Genomic DNA, 20,896 nt, shown 5'->3' on the forward strand with positions numbered 1-20,896 from the left:
ACCATGCGCCTCTGCTCTGCTTTCTACAACGCCCATATCCCACCCCCTCTGCCTCAAGCCATGACGGCTGCCACTTGGGGGTCTGCGTGGGGGCTTTGCAGGGGAGCAGCGTGGAGGGGACCCCTGAAAGGGCATTTCCCTCCCTAAGTGTTTTGGTGTTAATGAAACATGACACGTAGACTAACCGTGTGCTCGAGTGTTTCAGATTTGAGATCAAATGGCACAAGACGGTTCGTTGCCCTCAAAAAAGAAAGAAGCGTAGCGGTGTTTAGCGGCTTTTTATTTATATTGAGTCGTAGGAACTCCGTACTATAAAGAGGGAGTCCACGTGGGAAGGTAATGGGTGAATCAACTTCACGTACACAAATCTACCATATTTGCACCCACATGAAGCCTACCCAAAGTGAGAGAGAGTAAAGACATTTCAGAAAATCATTTCCAGTGCTCCCAGCTCTCCAGGCACCGGAACTTCCGGCCCAACCTCCGGGTGAACCTCCGAGTGCTCTCTGTTACCCCTGACTGGAATATGCGGAACTTCCTCTTGATCGCCGGAAGATCTGGCTGACCGGAACTTCCAGGGGTGCAACCGGAACTTCCACCCGTCACTACGCGAAATACACATAACGGTCAAATTTCGAGGCCACTTAAAGGGGCTTCGTCCCCAACGGGTTTCTAGACCTAAGCACAGCCAAGAACAGTCCCTCTCTCACCCCAAGAACACAAGAGCTTCATTTTCCTTGATATCCCTCCCTAGTTCCCCCCTTTGATTCATCGTTTGAGGATTGGAGGAGAAGATCAAAATCTAGGGTTTCACCAAGTCAAAAAGTTGATTCCCCTTATTTCCTTTGTGGATTTTGTTACTCTTGGGATTTTGGGATCCCTAGCCGGAAGATGTCTCATTAAGGCCTCTAATCTTGTGAGGAGGTGCTTGAGGATTCGGGAAGGAGTCTCCAATTAAGTTGTGGAGTTGTACCCTTCTCCTTGTTTGTAAGGGTTCGACGTTCGCCCTCAAGGAAGCCACTAGTGGAACTCACCTCACCTTTGTGGTGTCGTGAGAGCTCATTCCACCTTTGTGGTGTGGTGAGTTGGAGAATAGAGTGAGCCTTTGTGACGCTTCTACCTTTGTGGTAGAGCACTCCTCCAAACGGAGACGTACATCGACCCCAATAGGTGGAACTCCGGTGAAATCTTCGTCTCCCCATGTGGTATCATTTTTGCCCCTTTACTTACTCGCAAAGCTTAATTATTTATCTTGTGCTTCGGCTCAAGCAAGTTTCAATTGATTACCTATTGCTTGTGCTCGTGCTTCGGCTTTTGCATCATACTAGGGGTGTTCATCATTTAGACGTTTTAGTGAACCCATGTATTGATGCTTGTATCTCATAAAAGTGAAAATAAAAAGTAAAATTTGTTAGTCGCTTATTCACCCCCCGTCTAGTCGACCATACCGATCTTTCAATTGGTATCAGAGCCTCGTCTCTTAAATAGGGCTTAACCGTCTTAAGAGTATGGCCGACGTGAGTGAGGTGGTTGGAAACAAAGCTACTATGGGCACCAAAGTGAGTATGGACGTGTTGATTAAGGTTTTGAGATATCTTACACCATCCATACTCATCGTGGTTAAATCCGTAGTGGCCAAGTGACTTGAAGCCAATGCTCCCACTACATCTTATACCAACCCTGAGTTGCCCAAATCCTTACCCGTTGAGGAAATGGACAAACCGGGTGTGGATGCCAAAGCAATAAAAGCTAAGGCTAATGTTAGTGATGTGAGAGCAAACCAATCCCAAGGAATAGGTGGCTTGGGGTCATATTGTGAGGTGTCCTCATCTCAACATTATGCATCCCCTTCCATTTCCATGCCTCATTTTTTTCCTCAAGGCCCTCCACCAAAGCTAAATGCATCTAACTTTTCTAATTGGTTATTTTGTATGAGATCCTGTATTTGTAGAACATCAATAGATTTATGGAGAATCATTGAGGATGGGTACAAGCCACATGATCAAGGAAACTTAACTCCGAGAGAGTATATTGATTTTCTACTCAATGCAAGTGCATTGCATATTATTGAAAAGTCTCTTCAAGTGGAGAATCTTCCTCATATCCATTCGTGCACCACCGCCAAAGAAGATTGGAATTATCTTGTCACAAACCTTGCTTTGATGGCCAAGGTGTCACATCAAGAAGAAGAGGAAGATGAGTGTTGTCTCGAAGCAATATTATATGCTTATAATGAGCATATGGCTCTTACTTCAAAAATGTTTTGGGACAACAAGGAGAACTTCAAGTCAAGTAATTCAAAGTATATTACAAGCTCAAAGCCACAAAGTGAGTTGGTGATTCAAGAAGAATACTTGTCGGGAGATGATGAAGAAGGACAAGATGATGAGGTAGTGGGAGTGGCCCTTGTTGCCATTTCCACCTCCTCCTCACCTTCAATGTCCCTATTCGACCCCCCCCCCCCCCAAACGAAAATAAGAGCTTCACCAACAAGTGCCTCATGGCCAAAGGTAACATCGTAACTTTTTCCAATAAAACAATCATGCAACCTAGTGTATCTTTGATGAATTGTGTGAAAGAACAAGATGTGGGCAAGGTTGAGGTAAATGGCTTTGATAAGTTCATGGCTAGCATAAAGGGAGAGACCAAGAGGTATTTTGAAGTTCTCTTGGGACAATTAGGTGAATCCAATGCCCTTCTTGAGGAGAAAGAAGAGATCATCATTAAGAAGGAAGGTTTTGAACGTGAAGCCGCGAATGAGATCACGGAGCTCTCTCAAGCTTTGGAAGAAGAGCAAGTAAATAGGGAAGCTATTGAGGAATCTCTTACTTTAGAACTTTCTAAGGTTAAAGGTTCTTATAAACATGCTATGTCGCTTGCGCATGAATATTTGGCTAATATTGCAAATATTTAGGATGGCCATGCTAGACTCCTAGTGGACTTTGAGCAACTTGAAAAGGACCACAAATTCTTGAAGAGTGAGCTTAAGACACTCAAAGAGTCTCGTGATCATCTTTATTTTTCTCTTGTGGAAGAAATGGGTTCTAATAGTCCTCCTAGTGTTAATGTTGCTTCAACTAACCCTTGTTGTGAGCATGTATCTCTTGTGGAGGAGAACATTAGATTGAAGGCCCAAATTGAAAAGGGTCTAGCCACTTGCATCCAAGGGGAGAAGAACCTAAATGAACTTTTGAGTAATCAAAAGGATCTATTGGAAAGGAAGGGCTTGGGTATGTGCCAAGTCCAAAAGCAACAACAACAAGAGGAAGACCAAGCCTACTCCCCAAACTAACATTTCTTTTGTGAAGGAAGGGGAGTTGGCTAAGGAGAAGGCTAAGAACAAGAAGAGGAAAAAATGAAAAAAAATCAGAAAAATGTGTGCCTCGAGCTGAACGTTTTGAGGCCTTCGTGCCGTGCTGTGCCAATTATTTCGTGCCGCCCGTGCCGTGCCAGGCTCATTCTCGTGCCGTGCTCGTCCCGCCTATTCCCATGTCGTGCCTGTGCCGGCCCATGGGCCGGAATCCCTAAAAAAGCCTGGCCCGTGGTGGGCTTTGTGCCTGGCCCGGCATGATTTGGCCCGTGCCGTGCCGTGCTATGGGCCGTGCTTTTTTCGCGTGCCTCGGGCCGGCCCAAAAAAACTAGGCCCGATGGCCAGGATTACTCATGTGTCAGGAGCTGGCGGTGTACATTTGGTGAAAGCCGATACGGCTTCGGTCGATGCACGACGGCAGCGCCCATGGGTGATGTCTCCTTCCTTGGAGGCGTCGTGATTTTTTTCGTGATGAGAAAGCACAGGATCCAGTCTGTGTGCTCTCACGGCACCTGATTGGTGGAGCACCGTTGCCTCCGTCTCCTCCACCCGATGCCTCCCTCTCTCTCTCTCTCTCTCTCTCTCTCTCCCCCTTATCTTCTCAATTCTCTCACGATCTCTTCCTCTCCTTCAATGCTACTGCTCCTCTTCTCTCACGATCTCTTCTCCTCTCACGTTCTGGTCTTCTCCTCTTCTCTCACGATCTCTTCCCTCCCCACTGCTACTGCTCCTCTCCTCCACCGCTACTTCTCCTGGTGCCAGTCCACGCGGTGGCCTGGCCAACTACCTCGGTTCCCGCCGCCAAGGAGGTCGGGGATCTGCTGCTCCGGTGCGGCCCCAGCGATGGCCCGCACGGGGCGCTGCTCCGGTAGCCATCCTCGGCCCCCGAACCGACGACGACCTCATCCGTTCCTCGGCTCCAACGACAGCCACCGCCAACCCCCACCGCCGGAACCACTGGATCCGGTCGTCCTCTCCACGAAATCGACGGATCCAGCCATCCCAGGTCCAGATCTAGCCGCCCCGGCCCTAACCGTCATCGCTACCACCACGGGTACATCTCCTCTTCTCTCCCTCTCTTGGTTTCTCTATTCACTCTCTCTCACTCTCTCTCTGTCTCTCTCACATGGTGCCATGGTGGTGGCCGTCCGGTGGAGGAAGAGGGTGCACTTGCATCGCCACGCTAGCAAAACAAACGACCTCGACATCTCGTAATTGTTTTGGTTTCTTGATGTATTAAATTTGCATGTTTATCCAATGTTAAATTCTCAATAGATTGATTGATCTGTGTGTATTGTAATCTCTGTAATGGTTTTGCATCGTCGATCTGTGGTTTGATTCAACGATTTGGGAATTGTTGATTCATCCGCGTGGGAGCTGGCCACCGGCCAGCTCTTTAGTTTAGACCATGGAAACCTTAGCAGTGGCGGTGGCACACCACGGCCACTGATACTGATGGATACCAGTCGCGGGTATAGTACCCGCCACCCGCCACCCGTGGCGTGACCACCAGTGGCGCGAGGTTAGTGGCGGGGCTGATACCCGCCACTCGTAGGAAAATTTAACCACCACTGGTAAGGGTTTTTGTAGCAGTGTGCTGCTCTGCTTACATACATCCGATCTGATGGAAATAATACTAGTTGTTTGGAATCCATGGAGAAATCTGGGCCTTGTGCCTACGCCGCGGGTGCCGCTAACGCTAACTTCCTTGGGGGGCGTTTTCATGGATTCCCAATGTGCATTGATGAGTTCAGGAAAACCTTTGATCCGGCTTGCCAGATCGACAGCGGTGGCGCTCCTGCGTCATTACCTTGTTGAAGGCACTGTTATTATGCTCATGTTTTGTCATTGAGGTTATGTTTCTCCCACCTTCACTGCTACATCGTTTCTCCAAAGTTTCCACCTTTGCCTCTGCTTGGTTGCATCTGTTATCGTCAACTTGTAGCTACATGGTGTCCTTCTTTTACACTCCTTTGGGGGCTCTTTCACCCCTTTGTTGAAGATAATTGAGTAAAATACACGGCTGGTCCTACTATTATTGAAGAAGTGTCAAGTTAGTCCCATAATTATGAAAATGCACGTTTAAGTCCTACTTTTATGAAATTTGTTTATGCGCGGTCCTAAACTGGCTCTCGGGCCTTTGACCGGCCGACGTGGCGCGTTGACGCTGTACACGTCAACACACGGGCCTTTGGCGGGAGAATTCCCGCTTCAGGCAGTTAGGGAAATTTGCAAAAAAACCCTTGAAAGAGAAGAAAGGGTCCTCTCTATTCCTCTATTCCCCTCTTCCCGTCCGCATCTCTGTTCCCCTCCTCTTCCCGTCCTCATTTGCTGCCGCCGCCGCAATGAAATCCAGATCGTATGTCGGCTCGTCGTCGGAGAGAGGGAAGAAGAAAGGGTCACCTCCCCTGCTCTTCCGTCGCAACCAGCAGGCACTTTTCCTCTAGTGAAGTGCCCTTGCTGTCATTCGAGAACGGTGCTACACCTAGTATCTGGTTCTTCCCAAAATCTAGTCCGGGTGTTCTACAAATGCCCAAATCATCGGGTAATTGCATATCTATTAGGTCAGTTTGTTCGATTTGATGAAACCTTCTGATTTTCTCAAAGTTTCTTCGATTTGGGCAGAGAGGGCCTAAGGGTTGCAATTTCTTTCACTGGGAGGATGGGGAAGACAACTACGTGGAATGTCTAGCATCGGCTGGTGTCAATTTGGGCAATGTAGTTGTTTATGGTGGTGATTCTGGTGGTCTGACCGAAGCAAAAGAGGAAGAGGAAGTTGGGGGGCAGCCTGCTATTGAGAGTAAGAACAGCGCCAGTGATGTTTTGCTCAAAGAGTTGGTTCAAAAGATGGATGAGATCATTGGTTTATGTAGGATGATGGTGGTTGTACTTGTGGTGTTTGTGGCGATGATGATGTATGATGTTGTTGTGAAATGAACAACATGATGTACGAATAACAAATCATGTTATGAATGGAAATGTTATGAATTTGAAATGAATGGGAATGTTCAATTTGAAATGAATGGTTGATTCGTGTACTGTAATTTGAAGAGCATTTGTGTTCACAGGCATTTCACTGGATTCATGGAGTACTGTAATTTGAAGAGCATTTCACAGCATTAAGACAAACTCATGACACCATTGGATTCATAGAGTGCTTAAGATTCATACATCAAAAGATTGAGTACCTAAGACAAACTCAAATAGAGATGTTTTTTGGTGGTATTCCTACAGCAATACTTAATGCTTGAGGTTCAATACAGACCACATTTCACAGCATCGAAAACAAAAGCTATTCTTCCAACTGTTCTGTCCAAAAAGAAACTGTCAGTCCAACCTTCTCCAACTTCTGTCCAAAAGGAAACCATATGTCCAAAATGCAACCCCTATAGCTTCACATCTATTTTGAATCATCTATTTGGCCTTAGCCTTCCCCTTCTTCTTTTTTCCTCGTACATCATGTGCTGCAGTGGTAGCTCTTGGTGCTGGTAGTGCATCTCTCTGGCCTGAACTTTGACACCACTGCAGCCATGTTCAGAGTATCAGCATCACTATCCACAATGCGCAAACCATCCCCCAATTTCTTGCCAGGAAGCAACCAGTAGACATGGCATTGAAGCGCATCATGACCAAGCTGTTCTATAAAGTCCTTAATCCATAGAGGCGACCAAGAATCTACTTCGCACCGATCAAAGTAGTCAATTCGGCCATCTACATAGCTCTTGTTCAATCCAACACCGCAAAAGAAGCCCCCATGATTAATCTCAACAGAGAACAACTCCTTACAATCTCCTAGTACAAAATAAAACGAATTTGAATGTACTTAATCCCTAAATGTGACGAACAACAGCAAGCAAAAACCATAAAATCCCAAATCGAAGTAGAGAGATTACGGTTGTGTGCGTACCGTACTGCGGAGCGGGATCCCCAGGTCCGCGTCGTGCAGGGGCTATCCCGGTGAAAGAATACAGCCCGCTGTCGGGGGCGGGGGGGGGGGGGGGGGGAGCTCTCCTCGCCGGCGCGTCAAATTCTCCGCCGCGGGTCGCCTTCCAGTTGCCCGCGAGCAAGGATTGATCGGAAGGGATCGAGAATGAGGATGATATTTTCGCAGGGGGCTTTCTGCTAAATTTCTATGTCACCGGTTACATCTTATGGGCCCGCGTGTCGACGTGTACAGCGTCAATGTGCCACGTCGGCCGGTCAAAGGCCCGAGAGCCAGTTTAGGACCGCGCGTAAACAAATTTCATAAAAGTAGGACTTAAACGTGCATTTTCATAATTATGGGACTAACTTGACACTTCTTCAATAATAGTAGGACCGGCCGTGTATTTTACTCAAGATAATTTCATCAGTGGCACTCTGTGTGATCATGTCACCATTTCATCGCTCTTTCTCCTCATTCCATTGGGGTTCTTTCACCATTCTAGTGGAGAATTTTTGTACTCCTACCATGCAGGATTGATGATTGATGAGCCGGAGTCTTCTCTTGTCCTTGTGCTCGCTCCCCAATTTCCCCGGGATTCTATCGTCCTTTTGGTGGCAAGTTCTTCAGGGCTCGGGATTGATGATGGTGTAGCTCCCTGTTTGGTGATAGCTTGCGGTTCTCTTAGCTAGAAGTTTCGGTGTTTGCAATGGTTGATCTCTCGGTTTGAGATCATTTGGACTATCTATGAGGTTTTAGATTGAAATGCAATTTTAAAAAAGGTAGCCGTCAGCTATCCCCCCGTTGATTGAAAAAAAATTACCAGCACGTTCAAAGTATAAGAAAAGAGAGAAGCAACCATGATGCCCAACCAATGATCGGCTACCCCATGTGCCTCTTTTTTTTCCTCCTCCTTCTCCACCTCCACTCCACCTTTGCCATGGATGGAGGATCTTGTAGCTCACCGCTACAAAATGATCTCAGGTGGAGCTTGAAACAAGAATTCTTCATTTGTGTTGAGTTCGGGGAAGATGTGTGTGCGTGTGTGTGTGCGCGTGCACATTTGTTTTTCATGTTACAAAAGTGTTTTGTTCCATACAATGTTGCTTACATAGCTTCTCTTGTTGCATAAACAACCCATTTTTACAATTAATTGCAACGAGCAAGATTTGTTGCATGTAAATTAAGATCTTTTTTGTTGGATTGGTATGTTCAAAAATTTGCAAATTTTTGAATGGCTTTTGGCAGACTATAGGGGAGGGATGTTACAACGATGTTATATATGCATAAAAAGTGTTTCATGTGGTATTTTCATGTTGCAATATAAGGACATCTTCCCAGATCTGCACATTTAAGTGAGATTGGGCGGTCGGGACCTCAACTGATCTAAGCTCCATCCATGAAGACATACTCTCTCTGTTCCAAAACATAAGACATTTTTATTTACTTTTCATAGTCTCCGATATAAGACTTCTTTATATCTTCTTGATGTAGACCTTGTTGGGTGTATAAAAATGAAATTCCCCTTTAAATGAGTGACTTAAGATTTATCAATCCATTAGAGGCGTGTGATGGAAGTATACTCCCCTCAAAATGTCAACGATCCATCTAGGGGTAAGGTGTTTACGTAGATCCAATTAACAATGATACCGTGTACTATTCCAATGATGTGCAGACACTGACTTACCCAAGTTTAGACTCCCTCAAAAGGGTAAAGGCCCTATGTCCTGCTTATATATTTATTTTATCAAGGAAGCAATATTAATGCAGTAGCTAAACTAGCTTAAAACTACCAAGTCGGCGATATAGGTTACATGTAAAGACGCTTCATGGTGGGACACGTCTCTCCTGACAGGACTCCAAACCGCCTCCGACTAGGGAAAAACCTTCCTAGTCAAGATATCGGAGGAATCTCCATGAGGTATTTCCCTTATGCCAGGTCACTTCTTGTAAACCAAGGGAATGTTACTCGGGACGTAACACATCATCATACCCCACAAAGGTATTGCAATCCAAGGATTTACCCATAAACGATGCCAAGTCTCCCATCAGTATTAGAAGTGAGGTTGTGGCAAAACTGCTCATCGTCTATGTGGTTAGCAGAAAACACATTTACCATACTAAGAGCCCAAACCCAAATGGGATCAATACAAGAACAAACAAAAGCAGCAAAAATCAGCTACCAATGGGAGCAACTAGATATCTTCGAGTAAATTTCAGTTTTTGCACCATATCCAATCAAGTAAACTATGTCTTTTTTTTCTAATTTAGAACCTAGATATCAACATGTATATACTTAATTCAAGCACATTTTCAATTCTTATACATGAGCACCATCAGAGTTGCTTTCTCTCACCCCCACTAAAAGGATGTGGGCACTAGGGCGCCGAGGTCGAAGGGAGAGGGATTACTGCTGGACAAAAACAAATTCATGAGATAATCATCTACCGGAGTATTTATTAAGTTCAATCATCTATTTTTAAGTTAAAACATTAATTATTATCTAATCACTAATTAGATTTCTTTTTTTGTGAAAATTAAATTTCCATTTTACTCCCCCTTTCCATAAAATAGACGATACATCTAAGTTTGAGCACTAATTAAGAAATGTTAACTCACAATAAAAAATATAAACAATGTTTTACAGATAGTAGGGAGTATAAATCCTTCTGAGTTGTCCACGCGTAATGAAATTGGAAGAGACACCCTCACATATTAGGAAACCACTCCCCCGGATTCATATTAGTTGTCTCAAATTTGCAAAATATGGATATATCTATGTCTAAAAATCGTTTAGATACATGTAATGTTTTGACAACTAATATGGATCGAAGGTTACGTGTCAAGCAGGGCAACCTTCAAGTAGTAGCACGCACCGAACGGACAGCTTGATCGCAAGGCAGGCAGGACGTCCACCAATTAGCCAACGGATTTCATTAAAACGAACCCGCAGAAACGGGGCGTGTTGCCGATCTAGTCACCAGAAGACGGGAGAAATGGGGGGCTCTCCGATCCTGGGCCCGTTTGCCAGCATCAGGCTCCACAACGTAGCCCATCGAATTTTGATGCGCTGGATTTATGCTGTCACGTGAGGCACAAGCCGCTAAGGCTAAACGAGTTAACGAGATGTATTTCGGTTCCGCTCCCCTTTCTTTCAGCAAAGGAGATCTCGTCCCGTTGCTTCCAATTTCAAAGCATCCCTCACAGAATAATCGCTACTACCACTAATTTTGTATAGAAAATAAAATTAGTACTCCGTAGTAGTATAAAACTGCTCTTCAGATCTCATCTTTCTATCCCAAAGCCCAGTGGATTCTGTCGTTCCTCTGCTCCCCTTACAGAAAAGGGCGCCAGTTCATCCGCTTCCGTTCCTAGTTCTTACCACCAACGAAGAAGATATTACTTCTTGCTCCGCTCGGCCCATCGCAAATCTCTCCTTTGCCCCCTCGCTGCTCGTCTTGACTCGCCCCCCTCAGCTCGCAAGCGCTCCTAGGTTACTTGGATCGGTGCGACGAGTCCATTTTCGTGCTCTTCGGAGTTCCGGATCCAGGAGCCGCCCGGGGGTTCTTGGCCTTGGATCTCCTGCCTGCAATGGCTGCCCTAGTGGAGCTCTTCCTGAGATCCTCTTCGTCGTCCGCGCCGGTGGACTGGGAGGCGGAGGCCTACCCGGCGTACGGCGACTACGCCGTGCTCCCCTTCCTCGTCGCCTTCTTCCCCGCCTTGCGCTTCCTCCTCGACCGATTCGTCTTCGAGGTGAATTGCCAACTTCCTTTTTGGTTTACTGTTCGTTGGAACCGGGATATCTGTGCCAACTCGTACTTGTGCTACTAGTGAATCTAAGCTTATATATCTAGAAAAAGAAAGAACATGTACCGGAAACAAATAGGGATTTTCATTGGCAAAATAGCATCCTCTCTTATTTGACTTTTCCCCTCTTGATTCTACCTCGACTTTTCCCTCTTATCTAAGCTCAAACTGAGTCCTGACGCGGTTGCTTCGGATGGACTAGTTGCTTCAGATGCAAATTGCATAGTGATAATCTCTTGAAGCACCGATTTTGATGATGTTTCCAGTTTATGGCTTCCTTACATACATTTTTTTTAATACATGGTTCCCTCCCCAGTAGATCATTGGATCCGCGCACATGGTTTTAGCAACTGCTAAAGAGATAAGTTTCGAAAATGTTAATCTAACAGGGTTGCACTATGAATCATTACCAATATACTAGTATTACATCTGTCCACTGTTGTATTACAGGCAGTAGCTCATGTTGAACACTTGCTGGTTTATTTTGTAGAGTGGTGAAAGGTAACTAGCCTTTTGAACGCTTATGAGTCTATATAGCTAAAGGTGATTCTACACTAAACGTCATTACAAGTTTATGAATATCTTCAACCAGAAAAGAGAAGTCTCCTAAAATCCAAGTACTATTTTGAGTATACATTGTGTACTGCAAAAAGATAGAAATTAAAGTGCCAGAACAGATCAGTTTTGTACCATGCCCTTATCTTGTTGCATATGTGGTCGGTGTGTTATATTTACTGTTGTCACATTACAACTTTACACCATGAGATTTGTTTTCTGCAAGAACACTTGGATGGTTGTTCTGTTGTATTCATGCTATTCTAGGACCACCCTTAAATGCACATAGTCCTTTCATCTCACATTCGCAGGTATTAGCAAGAAGACTTATATTTGGAAAGGGGTATGACAAGCTTGCCGAAACAGATGAAAGGAGAAAGAAAATCAATAAATTTAAGGAGTCGGCATGGAAATTTGTTTATTTTCTATCTGCAGAATTGCTTTCATTATGTGTAACATACAATGAGCCATGGTTTACGAATACCAGATACTTTTGGGTAGGGCCTGGCGATCAGCTCTGGCCTGATCAAAAGATGAAGTAAGAGAAAGAAACAAACTCTTCTGTTCCTCATTGCAACTTTGGTTTTACCCCAAGAGGCTTTTAAGTTTTAACATTGTTTTGTTCCTTTTCACAGACTGAAGCTTAAGGCTGTATACATGTATGCCGCTGGATTTTACACGTATTCCATCTTTGCACTCCTGTTCTGGGAAACAAGACGCAAGGACTTTGGGGTCTCGATGTCTCACCACGTGGCAACTGTTGTTCTGATTGTTATGTCCTATATTTGCAGGTAGGTAGATAAGTTTAATTGCCCTTCTATATCATGACCAGGTCTTGATGTTATTGCTATGTCCAAACAGATTATCTCGTGCTGGCTCAATCATTTTGGCCATCCATGATGCAAGTGATATATTCCTAGAGATCGGAAAGATGGCCAAGTATAGTAGCTGTGAGGGGCTTGCTGTTGTGGCATTTCTACTTTTTGTGGCTTCGTGGATCATTCTCCGGCTAATGATATTCCCTTTCTGGGTCCTAAGAAGCACAAGGTAAACGCCTATTACAGCTTGTAGGTCAATCTGGTAACTGATGTTACTTCAACTGTCTAGAAAGCAGCATTACTGCCCTAAGAGTTGTAGCACATTTTGTTAATTGAATCAATGATCTTGTCTCTTTTCAGCTATGAAGTAGCTGTGATCCTGGACAAGGAGAAACATCAATTTTACAGCTCGGTATACTACTATCTTTTCAACAGTCTCCTGTTCTCACTTCTAGTCCTTCACATATATTGGTGGGTACTGATTTACCGGATGCTAGTAAAACAAATCCAGTCCAGAGGACGTGTTGGCGATGATGTTCGATCTGGTCAGTCAATTTTTTCTTTCTCATTTTCTTGGTGGTTGAACTATTTTCTTTCTCAGCAGCATATCTTATAAGCTGCTCGCTGTCGAACAGATTCTGAAGGCGAAGATGATCATGAAGATTAATCTGTAGGTTCTTGCATGTTTAACTGAAGAACTATATATTGTGTTCATACAGCAGGATACATCACCTAAACACTGAGTTCACTTGATCAGATCATTTTTGTAGTGTCAAACATGGCAGACGTTAATGACGAGTTGCTACTGAAGATAATTGTGCTGTCACATGCCTGTATGAAGCAAAAATTGATTTGCATTTTCCCTTAGATGCTCGTTTGTATAAAAGAGAGAACATATTAAGTTTTTTTCACTCTAGTAAGGATTGGCTCAATGCAATTATGTAATATGCTGTAGAGTGTCAGATGTCAACTTGGCGTATCTTGCATTCTGTTGGACTCGTGGACAAGAAGTTCGAAAGAAATCTTCGACATTGTTACTCATTTGCTTCTGCAGAATACTATATACCACCACCATTGACAAATTTAAGACTTGACATCCTGGAATACAACAGCATGTCTTTTGATTGACATTCCTGATTCCTCTTTAAGTTGTTTCCTAATCCATTGTCCTCATTGAGCCACTTAAATAGGTGTCATGGTCTAGCGATGTAAGATGAGGTGGGCGGCATAGGATTCATGCACATTGCAATAGACAAAATCCATGAACATAAAAATATAGCTAAATTCGGTGTGGGTTTTGCTATGGAAAAAAATTTGCTACTGTGACCAAACGTACATAAGAAAATTTTGTTATCTTGCGCCTTCTCTCTTCTCGTACCTCATCATCTGCCATCACTTCCACTCGCTCCTAGTCATGTCTTGCTTGTCTTGGTTCTGTCATTGCATAAACACAATGATAGTCTTTTACTGAACAACACACCTCACCATTCTATTAAATATCCATGTCAATTGTATTGGGAATGAAATGCTCCTCCATTTTGAAAATGTAGGACCTCTGCACTTAAGCTAAACATTAACCACAAACTCCTTACACTTAGTAATTTGTCAGAACTTAACTATAAATTTCATGTAGTCATTGCCTTGTCTCAGAGTATGGATTTCACGGTATCAAATTCATGTCACACAATTCACATATTTTTATTCAATTCTCTTGACAAGTGTGGCCCCCCTATATTTTCCAACCGGAAAAACACACTCACTTCACAAATAAAAATGATTTCAAATGTAATACATGCTTGTGATAATACAATCATGTACATATTCAAATAGACCCCCCAAAAAATAAACGACCTTTGACAAAAAAAAATGAAAAACTTAACCAAAAGTCTCCAATTATGAATGCAAGTACTGACAGCAGCGACACATAAAATCCATGGTTGTCATTGTGTTTTGTGAGATAGTACCCTAGGACTATGATGTAATGCACTTTCAAATGAAGAGGAGAACGTTGACTCCTTCCAGGACATATGAAATCTTCTTTTAGATATAGCATTCTTTTAACATTTTACTGGACACAGGACACAAAAGGACCTCAAGCAGTTTCCTAACCAGTGAGCCATGTGACAGGACAACTCCAGTTTTGGCCTAAAAATGTGTTTGAGTACACAAACATTAAGCAGTAGCTCAAGAAGATATAATACAAAGTAGTATCATAATCATAAAGCAGTAGCTCATTGCTATATGGATCAAGACAAAGTTCTGTAAAAGGAGATTAAGCTTAGGAGATTGTTAAGCTTTAGCAGTCTTATAATTTGTTGAGTACAATCAGAAAGAAAACTTGTGGTCCACTTCAGTCAAGCTGCTCCTAACAAGTCTCTGTTCATATATTTACTGGTGCTGCAAATTCAGGTTGATGCCTTACCTTGATGTTGCCTTGGAGGCTGCGATCTCCCCTCCCTCCTTACTTCTTTATTCTTCTGCCTTTAGTTCCCTTCAGCTCGTCCTCTTTTTCCCTATTCCTCTTCATTATCCTGCATCAAAGCATCTATGAGTTAGATGCACCATGCTTTCAGAAAGTACATTGGAACTTCATATTCATATAATAGTAAAACAAATTGGAATGAAACTTGATTGCAAGTCGGTAAAATATGTAGGTCACGAACAATCCAGATAACAGGCGAAGGCTGTTCTTGGCGAGGTAGAGAGAGGTGTGTTTCTTCCTCATTGCTCCCTGTCATGAGTCCCCTTCGAATGGGTTCCTCGCTTCTTCTGCAAAGCCACTGCGATCCACACAAGAAATCCATTACGCCCAGCAGTTCCAGGAGATTCAGGTTAGTGGTGGGTTGAAGAGTGCGAAGATATATATTCAGATTCAGGTTTATCTACAGTCCGCTGCGAGACATTTTAACGACAGATAAAACTAATCAATCATGAATTTAACCGTATCTGTTTGCTTTGCAGTGGATCTCCTAGAAAGGTACTCCCTCCGTTTCATAATTCTTGTCGAAATATTACATGTATCTAGATGCTTTTTAGGAATAGGAATAGATACATCCATTTTTTGGCAAATTTGAGACAAGAATTATGGAACGGAGGGAGTATATGCGTATTCAGGGACCCCGTGGATAACAAATTGCACTATCTGCCTCTACAGCAAGAAAAATAAAATAAGAATAGGGGTCTCTTACTTTGCTCAACTTATGACACGTCTAACCCTTCATGGCAATGACAATACACCTACATCAAATTATCCAGTTGAGAGCAAGCCCCTCACATTCAACCTGCCAGAAATAAAGGAGAAGAACCATTCTTCTAATTTGCAGAAACTATTGAAATCTCTCGTAGCTGAATTTCAGACCCAAAATCACGTTTCCCTGTAAATATATATGTGAATCTAGCTAACTAATGATAAAAACTACCTGATGTTCAACAAAAAATTAAAAGCTCAAAGAAATCCATGTCCCGACAGTTAGTTTCCACTCAACATGCCATGACATAACAAAGGAGTTGCCAAGGGAATTATTACATTTTAGTGAAAAAGCTCAAGTCTGTTGCGATTACATCGTCCCTTATATCCACATGAATACCGCAGTATAAAATCTAGGAGTGTTGTTTGTAAATTGTGAGGAGCATCCTATTCTGCCGCGAGAAGCTATGGAGTACAGGGTTCCCAATTTGCATTTCAGTGAACACTGCAGCAGCAAGAAGCCAAGCACAGATGACATAAAGAATGAAGAATCCAGCCAAATCTGCAGTAATAACACGCAAAATAGGACCACCTATGTCAAGGGGGCACTTCTTTTATAGGATTGCAGGAGACAACCACCTAGAAAAAGGCTTTGAAATGAAATCTGTAAGCAGAACGTCTTGTCAATGTCTTTGTCCTCTATCAGATGGTAATTCTGAAGATCAAATAGATATCAAGAGATGCCCGTGAAGCAATGTACGGTCTAACCTTGCAATCTGCAGGAGTCGGGGAAGAGCGAGACGGGGGGCCGGGGGGGGGGGGGGGGGGTGCGGAGGCGGGAATGGCGGCCCGAGGTTTGGTCGCGTTGGTGGCGGTGGGGAGGAGGTGGAAGTCGGCGAAGAGGTGGCCGTCGACCCACCGGTTCGCGTCGCGGCTGCCTGCGGTGCGAGCGCGGGAGGGAGAAGGCGAGCGGCGGCACGGTGTTCGGTAGGTCGAGGAGGCTATTGAAGCCTCTATTTCTGTCGGCGGCGGCGGACCAAGAGGGGGAGGAGGCAAGGCGCATCCCTCGCCGGCGGCTCCCTGGCTCTGACCTCAACTCCACAGGGTGCATGACGCGATTGGATCGGGAGCAAGGGAAGGAGTGACCGTGCGAGATGGGTACGGGCGATTACGGGCGGCGGGGCGGGAGGAGGCGGCCGGACCGCGGGGCAGGTGCAGCATGCAGCGCCAGGAGGCACTTCGGGCGAGAGGAGCCGGGGCGGGCTTTTGAATTACTGAGTACTCCGTATTAAAGGTGTGTTTGTTTGGGCTTGTAGGAGCTGCTTCAACAGCTTCTGAGCTGTGGAAGCCGGAGCCCAAACAAACACCACTTTTTAGACCAGCTCCAAGCAGCGGATTCGAAGGAGCGCTCCCGATACACACACAGCCCACGAGAATCCACAAAATCGATGCTTCTTTCGGCAGCTGTACCTCCAAAACTTCATTTTTACCGAATTACCCAAGCACCAAACTACATGCAACACCAAAAATGCCCCGTACCGGTTCGTTCTTTTCGCCCGCGCCCACGCCCGACCGAACGGGAACACCTCACCGCCGCCACCTCTCTCCGGCCACCGGCGCCGCCGCCACCTACCTCTCCGGACACCGGTGCATCCGAGCCCATCTCTCCCCTGGACGTCGGCTCCTTCTCTCTTTTCTTTCTCCCCTGCTGCAGCCACCTATCTTCCCTGGACGGATGGACGCCACCGCCCGATCTGGGCTCCCGGCGCCGCTGCCTTCCTCCGGCTGGTGGGATGGAGCCTCCCGAGTTCCAGGGGTCCGTCCGCCCCTGCTCCCCGACCACCTTCTCCCGCCACCCCCGGAAACCGACGGGAGGCCGAGGTCCAGCCGCTTCTTGCGCCCTCTGCTCCCTGCTGCCCTGAGGTCCGGCCGTCCATTCTGGCTCCGGTACGAGGTGCAGCCGCCCCTTTCTTCTCCCTGCTGCCCACGAGCTTGCTCCCCTCAACGTCTAGCAGGTGATGCAATCTCTGTTCCGGTGTTCCCTCCCCTCTTTCTCTCTTCTTTTATTTGTTCATTTTCTCTGAAATTCCTTTGCAATTTCAGTGGGAGAGAGCGGCAGGGCAACAGTAGAAATCTTCATTTCTTCATGCAGGCGAGAGCAGCAATAGAAATCTTCTCATGTTCAAGTACCGGGGGAGGTTATCTACAGCGCTTGGAGAATTTATAAATCGTGCTATAAAATCTTGATGTGTTTTTTATTGCTATAAAGTCTTTATGTTGTACAGGCAACAACAACAATATAAATAGTGCTATGAAGTCTTTTTCATTTTCAATGTGATTTGGGGAAATAGGTGATGTTAAAAATGTTCCAACATTTGGTTTTTTATTTTCAATATTTATTGCCAATCACCGTCGAAGCTGTCAAATCCAGTAAAGAAAATAGCCATTTCAGAAAAAACAATTCTTAAACTTGCAATTTAGAGTTATAATGGTACAGTAAATACTTAAACCCAATCTACAGAACTGCAGGGTTGTTTAGGTCATTTCAGCATATTTCAGTTGCAGCTGCAGTCGTTCCAGCCGTCGAAACAAACAGACATCAGACGGCTCCAACCTTCTAGCCGCAGCTGGCAGCCACAGCTGATTCTGGAAGCTGCAGCCGTAGAATTTGCAGTTGTGAAGCTGCAGCCCAAACAAACACAACCTAAATATCCTTGCTTTTAGTCAAAGATTTGAAATGACCGTGCGTTGCAACGGAATGAAAAAACAAAATGATACATTCAAAAACATGCATCAAAACCTCTCTTTGCTCTTTTTTAACGATCACCAAATATCACTTTAAGGCCCCCTTCTTTTCGGCTGGAGCTTCTCTGGAAGCTGGCTTCAGCTTAATTTCTGGGAGAAACGGCTGTCACAGGAAGCCCTGAGAAGCTATTCTATTCCTTTCTTTTCAGCTTCTGGAAATGCAGCATGTTGTCTGATGTTTGTATGAAAGGACTGTGTTGCCCCTGAGATGTTGCTGTGACTTGTTTGGTTCTCAATATGAATATGTTAGACTGTTTTTCCGCATAAATGAAAATTAAGTTGAACATAATAAAGTGGTACATATTACAAGTCTAACAAACGAAAAGGTCTCACAATTATGTTATCCTACACAAAAGGAGTTTGATCATACACAAAAGGTTGTTCATTAGCATCACTCAAGCTACCAAACCCGCTGCAATACCATCACGTATCGTCCCCATGGTGCCATCATCGGGTCCAATTAAAGTGTCAACGCCAGTCGGGCCATCCTCCTGTACATAGGCCCCCATCTCAAATCGGTCAAAGTGCTCATCACGTAGCTTACTGTCACGAATGTAGTCATGCAAACACATGCATGCAATAATTATCTTCTTCTGCTTCAACGGTGGGTAGGCCAGTATGCCTAGAAGAATTCGCCACTTCATCTTGAGTACACCAAATGTTCTTTCGATGACATTTCGTAGAGATGAATGGCAATGGTTGAACGTCTCTTGGATCCCAACAGGAGGAGCATCTTCAAATTCGGGTACATGGTACGTTGCCCTTTGTATGGAGCTAAGTACCCAACTCTGTTTGGATATCCGGAATCAACAAGATAGTATTTCCCTATAATCAATTGGAGATAAAAGTGAACATTAGAACGACAATAAAATGTGAAAAGATTTAACATAGTTATAACAATGTTGGTACAAAATATTTACTTTGTGGGGGGTGTGGGAAATGACCATATTCGATCCTAGCATCATTCCATACACGAGTGTCATGGACAGATCCGGGCCACCCAAGAATAACAAAAATGAATCTCATATCAAAATCACACATTGCCATGACATTTTGACTTGTGTATCCCTTCCTATTGGTATGAATCACTTTCAGTTCAGCCGGCACTATGACAGGAATGTGTGTTCCATCAATTGCTCCAATAGCATCCTTAAAATGAGGCCAAAATCTAGGCTTTCTTAATTTTTCATGAACATGTGTGAAGGTAGGATCAATAGGTGCCAATTGATCACCAGCCATTCGGTCCAAACAATTCAAAACTTCCTCAAACTTCCTGCTAATTGTAGATGGGTTGTGTTCAAATCGATTTGCAACTTGAATGTTTGATTGAGGGGCTCCCAAGGTCCATAAAAACAATGCTAATGCTTCTTTAGATGACATGTTACAGCTCGACCGCAAACCATATTTCTCAACAAGGATATCATGTAAAGGGTGGAACACTGACCTTCTCATCCTAAACATGTCATAGAAATTTTTTGGTATTTTCAACTGCTCCTCAACCCATTGGATCTCTGTCATGAATGGCAGTCTCCTCGGTGCATACGGAATTCTCCTTTTCTTTTGCATAATACAAAATAATGTAACCGCAGCCATGTCAAATTCTTCATCCGACGAATCTGTAGCTTCATCCATCACTCACTGTTCAACAAGAAAGATAAACCATATGAGACAAATTGCGCAACAAGTACACACAGACAGCAAGCACACACAGGTTAAATAGGCAGCATGCACACACAATTATTAAATCATCCAATAATTTAAATAGGCAGCAAGCACACAGGTTCAGCTGCTAATTAAAATAGTACACAAGTGATTAAACAATAACACACACAGGCTCCTGGACCTTGATTCCATAATGCTCAAGAGACACTGAACATCAGTTGGGCTATCTTCCTTTGCCACCTTTGCTGCCTTTGTTGCTGGACTAGATGAATATGGACATGCTCTCTTCGGCTTACCCTTCCCCTTCCCCTTCTTTGTGACAAGATCATCCCCCTCACAACCCGAATCATTCTCATCACCGTCAATCACAATGTGTGCATCTTCAGATGGTCCAACATGAGCTGATGGAACAGGCACCCGAGCATGCTCATTTGTCACACAATGCTTATCAAAGATAATGGACATCTTCTCCTCATCTTGAAGTGGAGCATTTCTAAACTTGCTTGCTTCAGGAACTCTCTGAAATAACACAATAAAATCACGGCAACACATCGGTTTGACAGTCCATAAGTTTTGGAAAAATGATCAGCCATGTAAATTAGATGAAAAGGATAATACATGTATCTCTTTCTCCCACCACTCGTCGCTGGCCGCAATGGTATGGGTGTTGGGATCTCTGCCTATACCAGATGCACGTTGGGTCAATGTTTTCCATGTATTGTAGTCTTTTTTTAGTGTCTCCCACCTATTTTTCATTTGTTTGCGGTCATAGTTTCGCTTCGTATGCTCGTTGAACTTGGATATCAAATTGGCATATCCAACAGCATTCA

The 20,896-nt window shown here is 44.4% G+C and overlaps 1 protein-coding gene and 3 long non-coding RNA genes across 5 annotated transcripts; 2 read left to right on the forward strand and 2 right to left on the reverse strand.

Annotated features, from left to right (window-relative positions):
* Window positions 1-6,443: 6,443 nt before the first annotated feature.
* LOC106866767 lies at window positions 6,444-7,325 on the reverse strand. The gene is made up of 2 exons (XR_001407653.2): window positions 7,218-7,325; window positions 6,444-7,102 (listed from the first exon to the last, which is right to left on the reverse strand). It is a non-coding gene; the product is annotated as an uncharacterized LOC106866767 (long non-coding RNA).
* Window positions 7,326-10,336: 3,011 nt separating this feature from the next.
* LOC100842490 (ASC1-like protein 1) lies at window positions 10,337-13,401 on the forward strand. Its single transcript, XM_003578001.4, has 6 exons — window positions 10,337-10,985; window positions 11,906-12,132; window positions 12,230-12,385; window positions 12,456-12,641; window positions 12,773-12,957; window positions 13,048-13,401. Exons 1-6 carry the CDS (start codon window positions 10,824-10,826, stop codon window positions 13,077-13,079), a joined length of 948 nt encoding a protein of 315 aa, XP_003578049.1. The 5' UTR covers window positions 10,337-10,823; the 3' UTR covers window positions 13,080-13,401.
* Window positions 13,402-13,642: 241 nt separating this feature from the next.
* LOC106866765 lies at window positions 13,643-16,124 on the reverse strand. Of its 2 annotated transcripts, none has more exons than XR_002960282.1 (4): window positions 15,601-16,124; window positions 15,076-15,192; window positions 14,835-14,943; window positions 13,643-13,846 (listed from the first exon to the last, which is right to left on the reverse strand). It is a non-coding gene; the product is annotated as an uncharacterized LOC106866765 (long non-coding RNA). The 2 variants fall into 2 exon arrangements; XR_001407650.2 differs by lacking the exon at window positions 13,643-13,846 and adding an exon at window positions 13,871-14,557.
* Window positions 16,125-16,228: 104 nt separating this feature from the next.
* Window positions 16,229-17,932, forward strand: LOC112268805. Its single transcript, XR_002960283.1, has 2 exons — window positions 16,229-17,614; window positions 17,703-17,932. It is a non-coding gene; the product is annotated as an uncharacterized LOC112268805 (long non-coding RNA).
* Window positions 17,933-20,896: the final 2,964 nt, after the last annotated feature.

This window comes from Brachypodium distachyon, chromosome 4, assembly GCF_000005505.3.
Source record: "Brachypodium distachyon strain Bd21 chromosome 4, Brachypodium_distachyon_v3.0, whole genome shotgun sequence".
In the NCBI taxonomy this organism is placed as follows: domain Eukaryota; kingdom Viridiplantae; phylum Streptophyta; class Magnoliopsida; order Poales; family Poaceae; genus Brachypodium; species Brachypodium distachyon.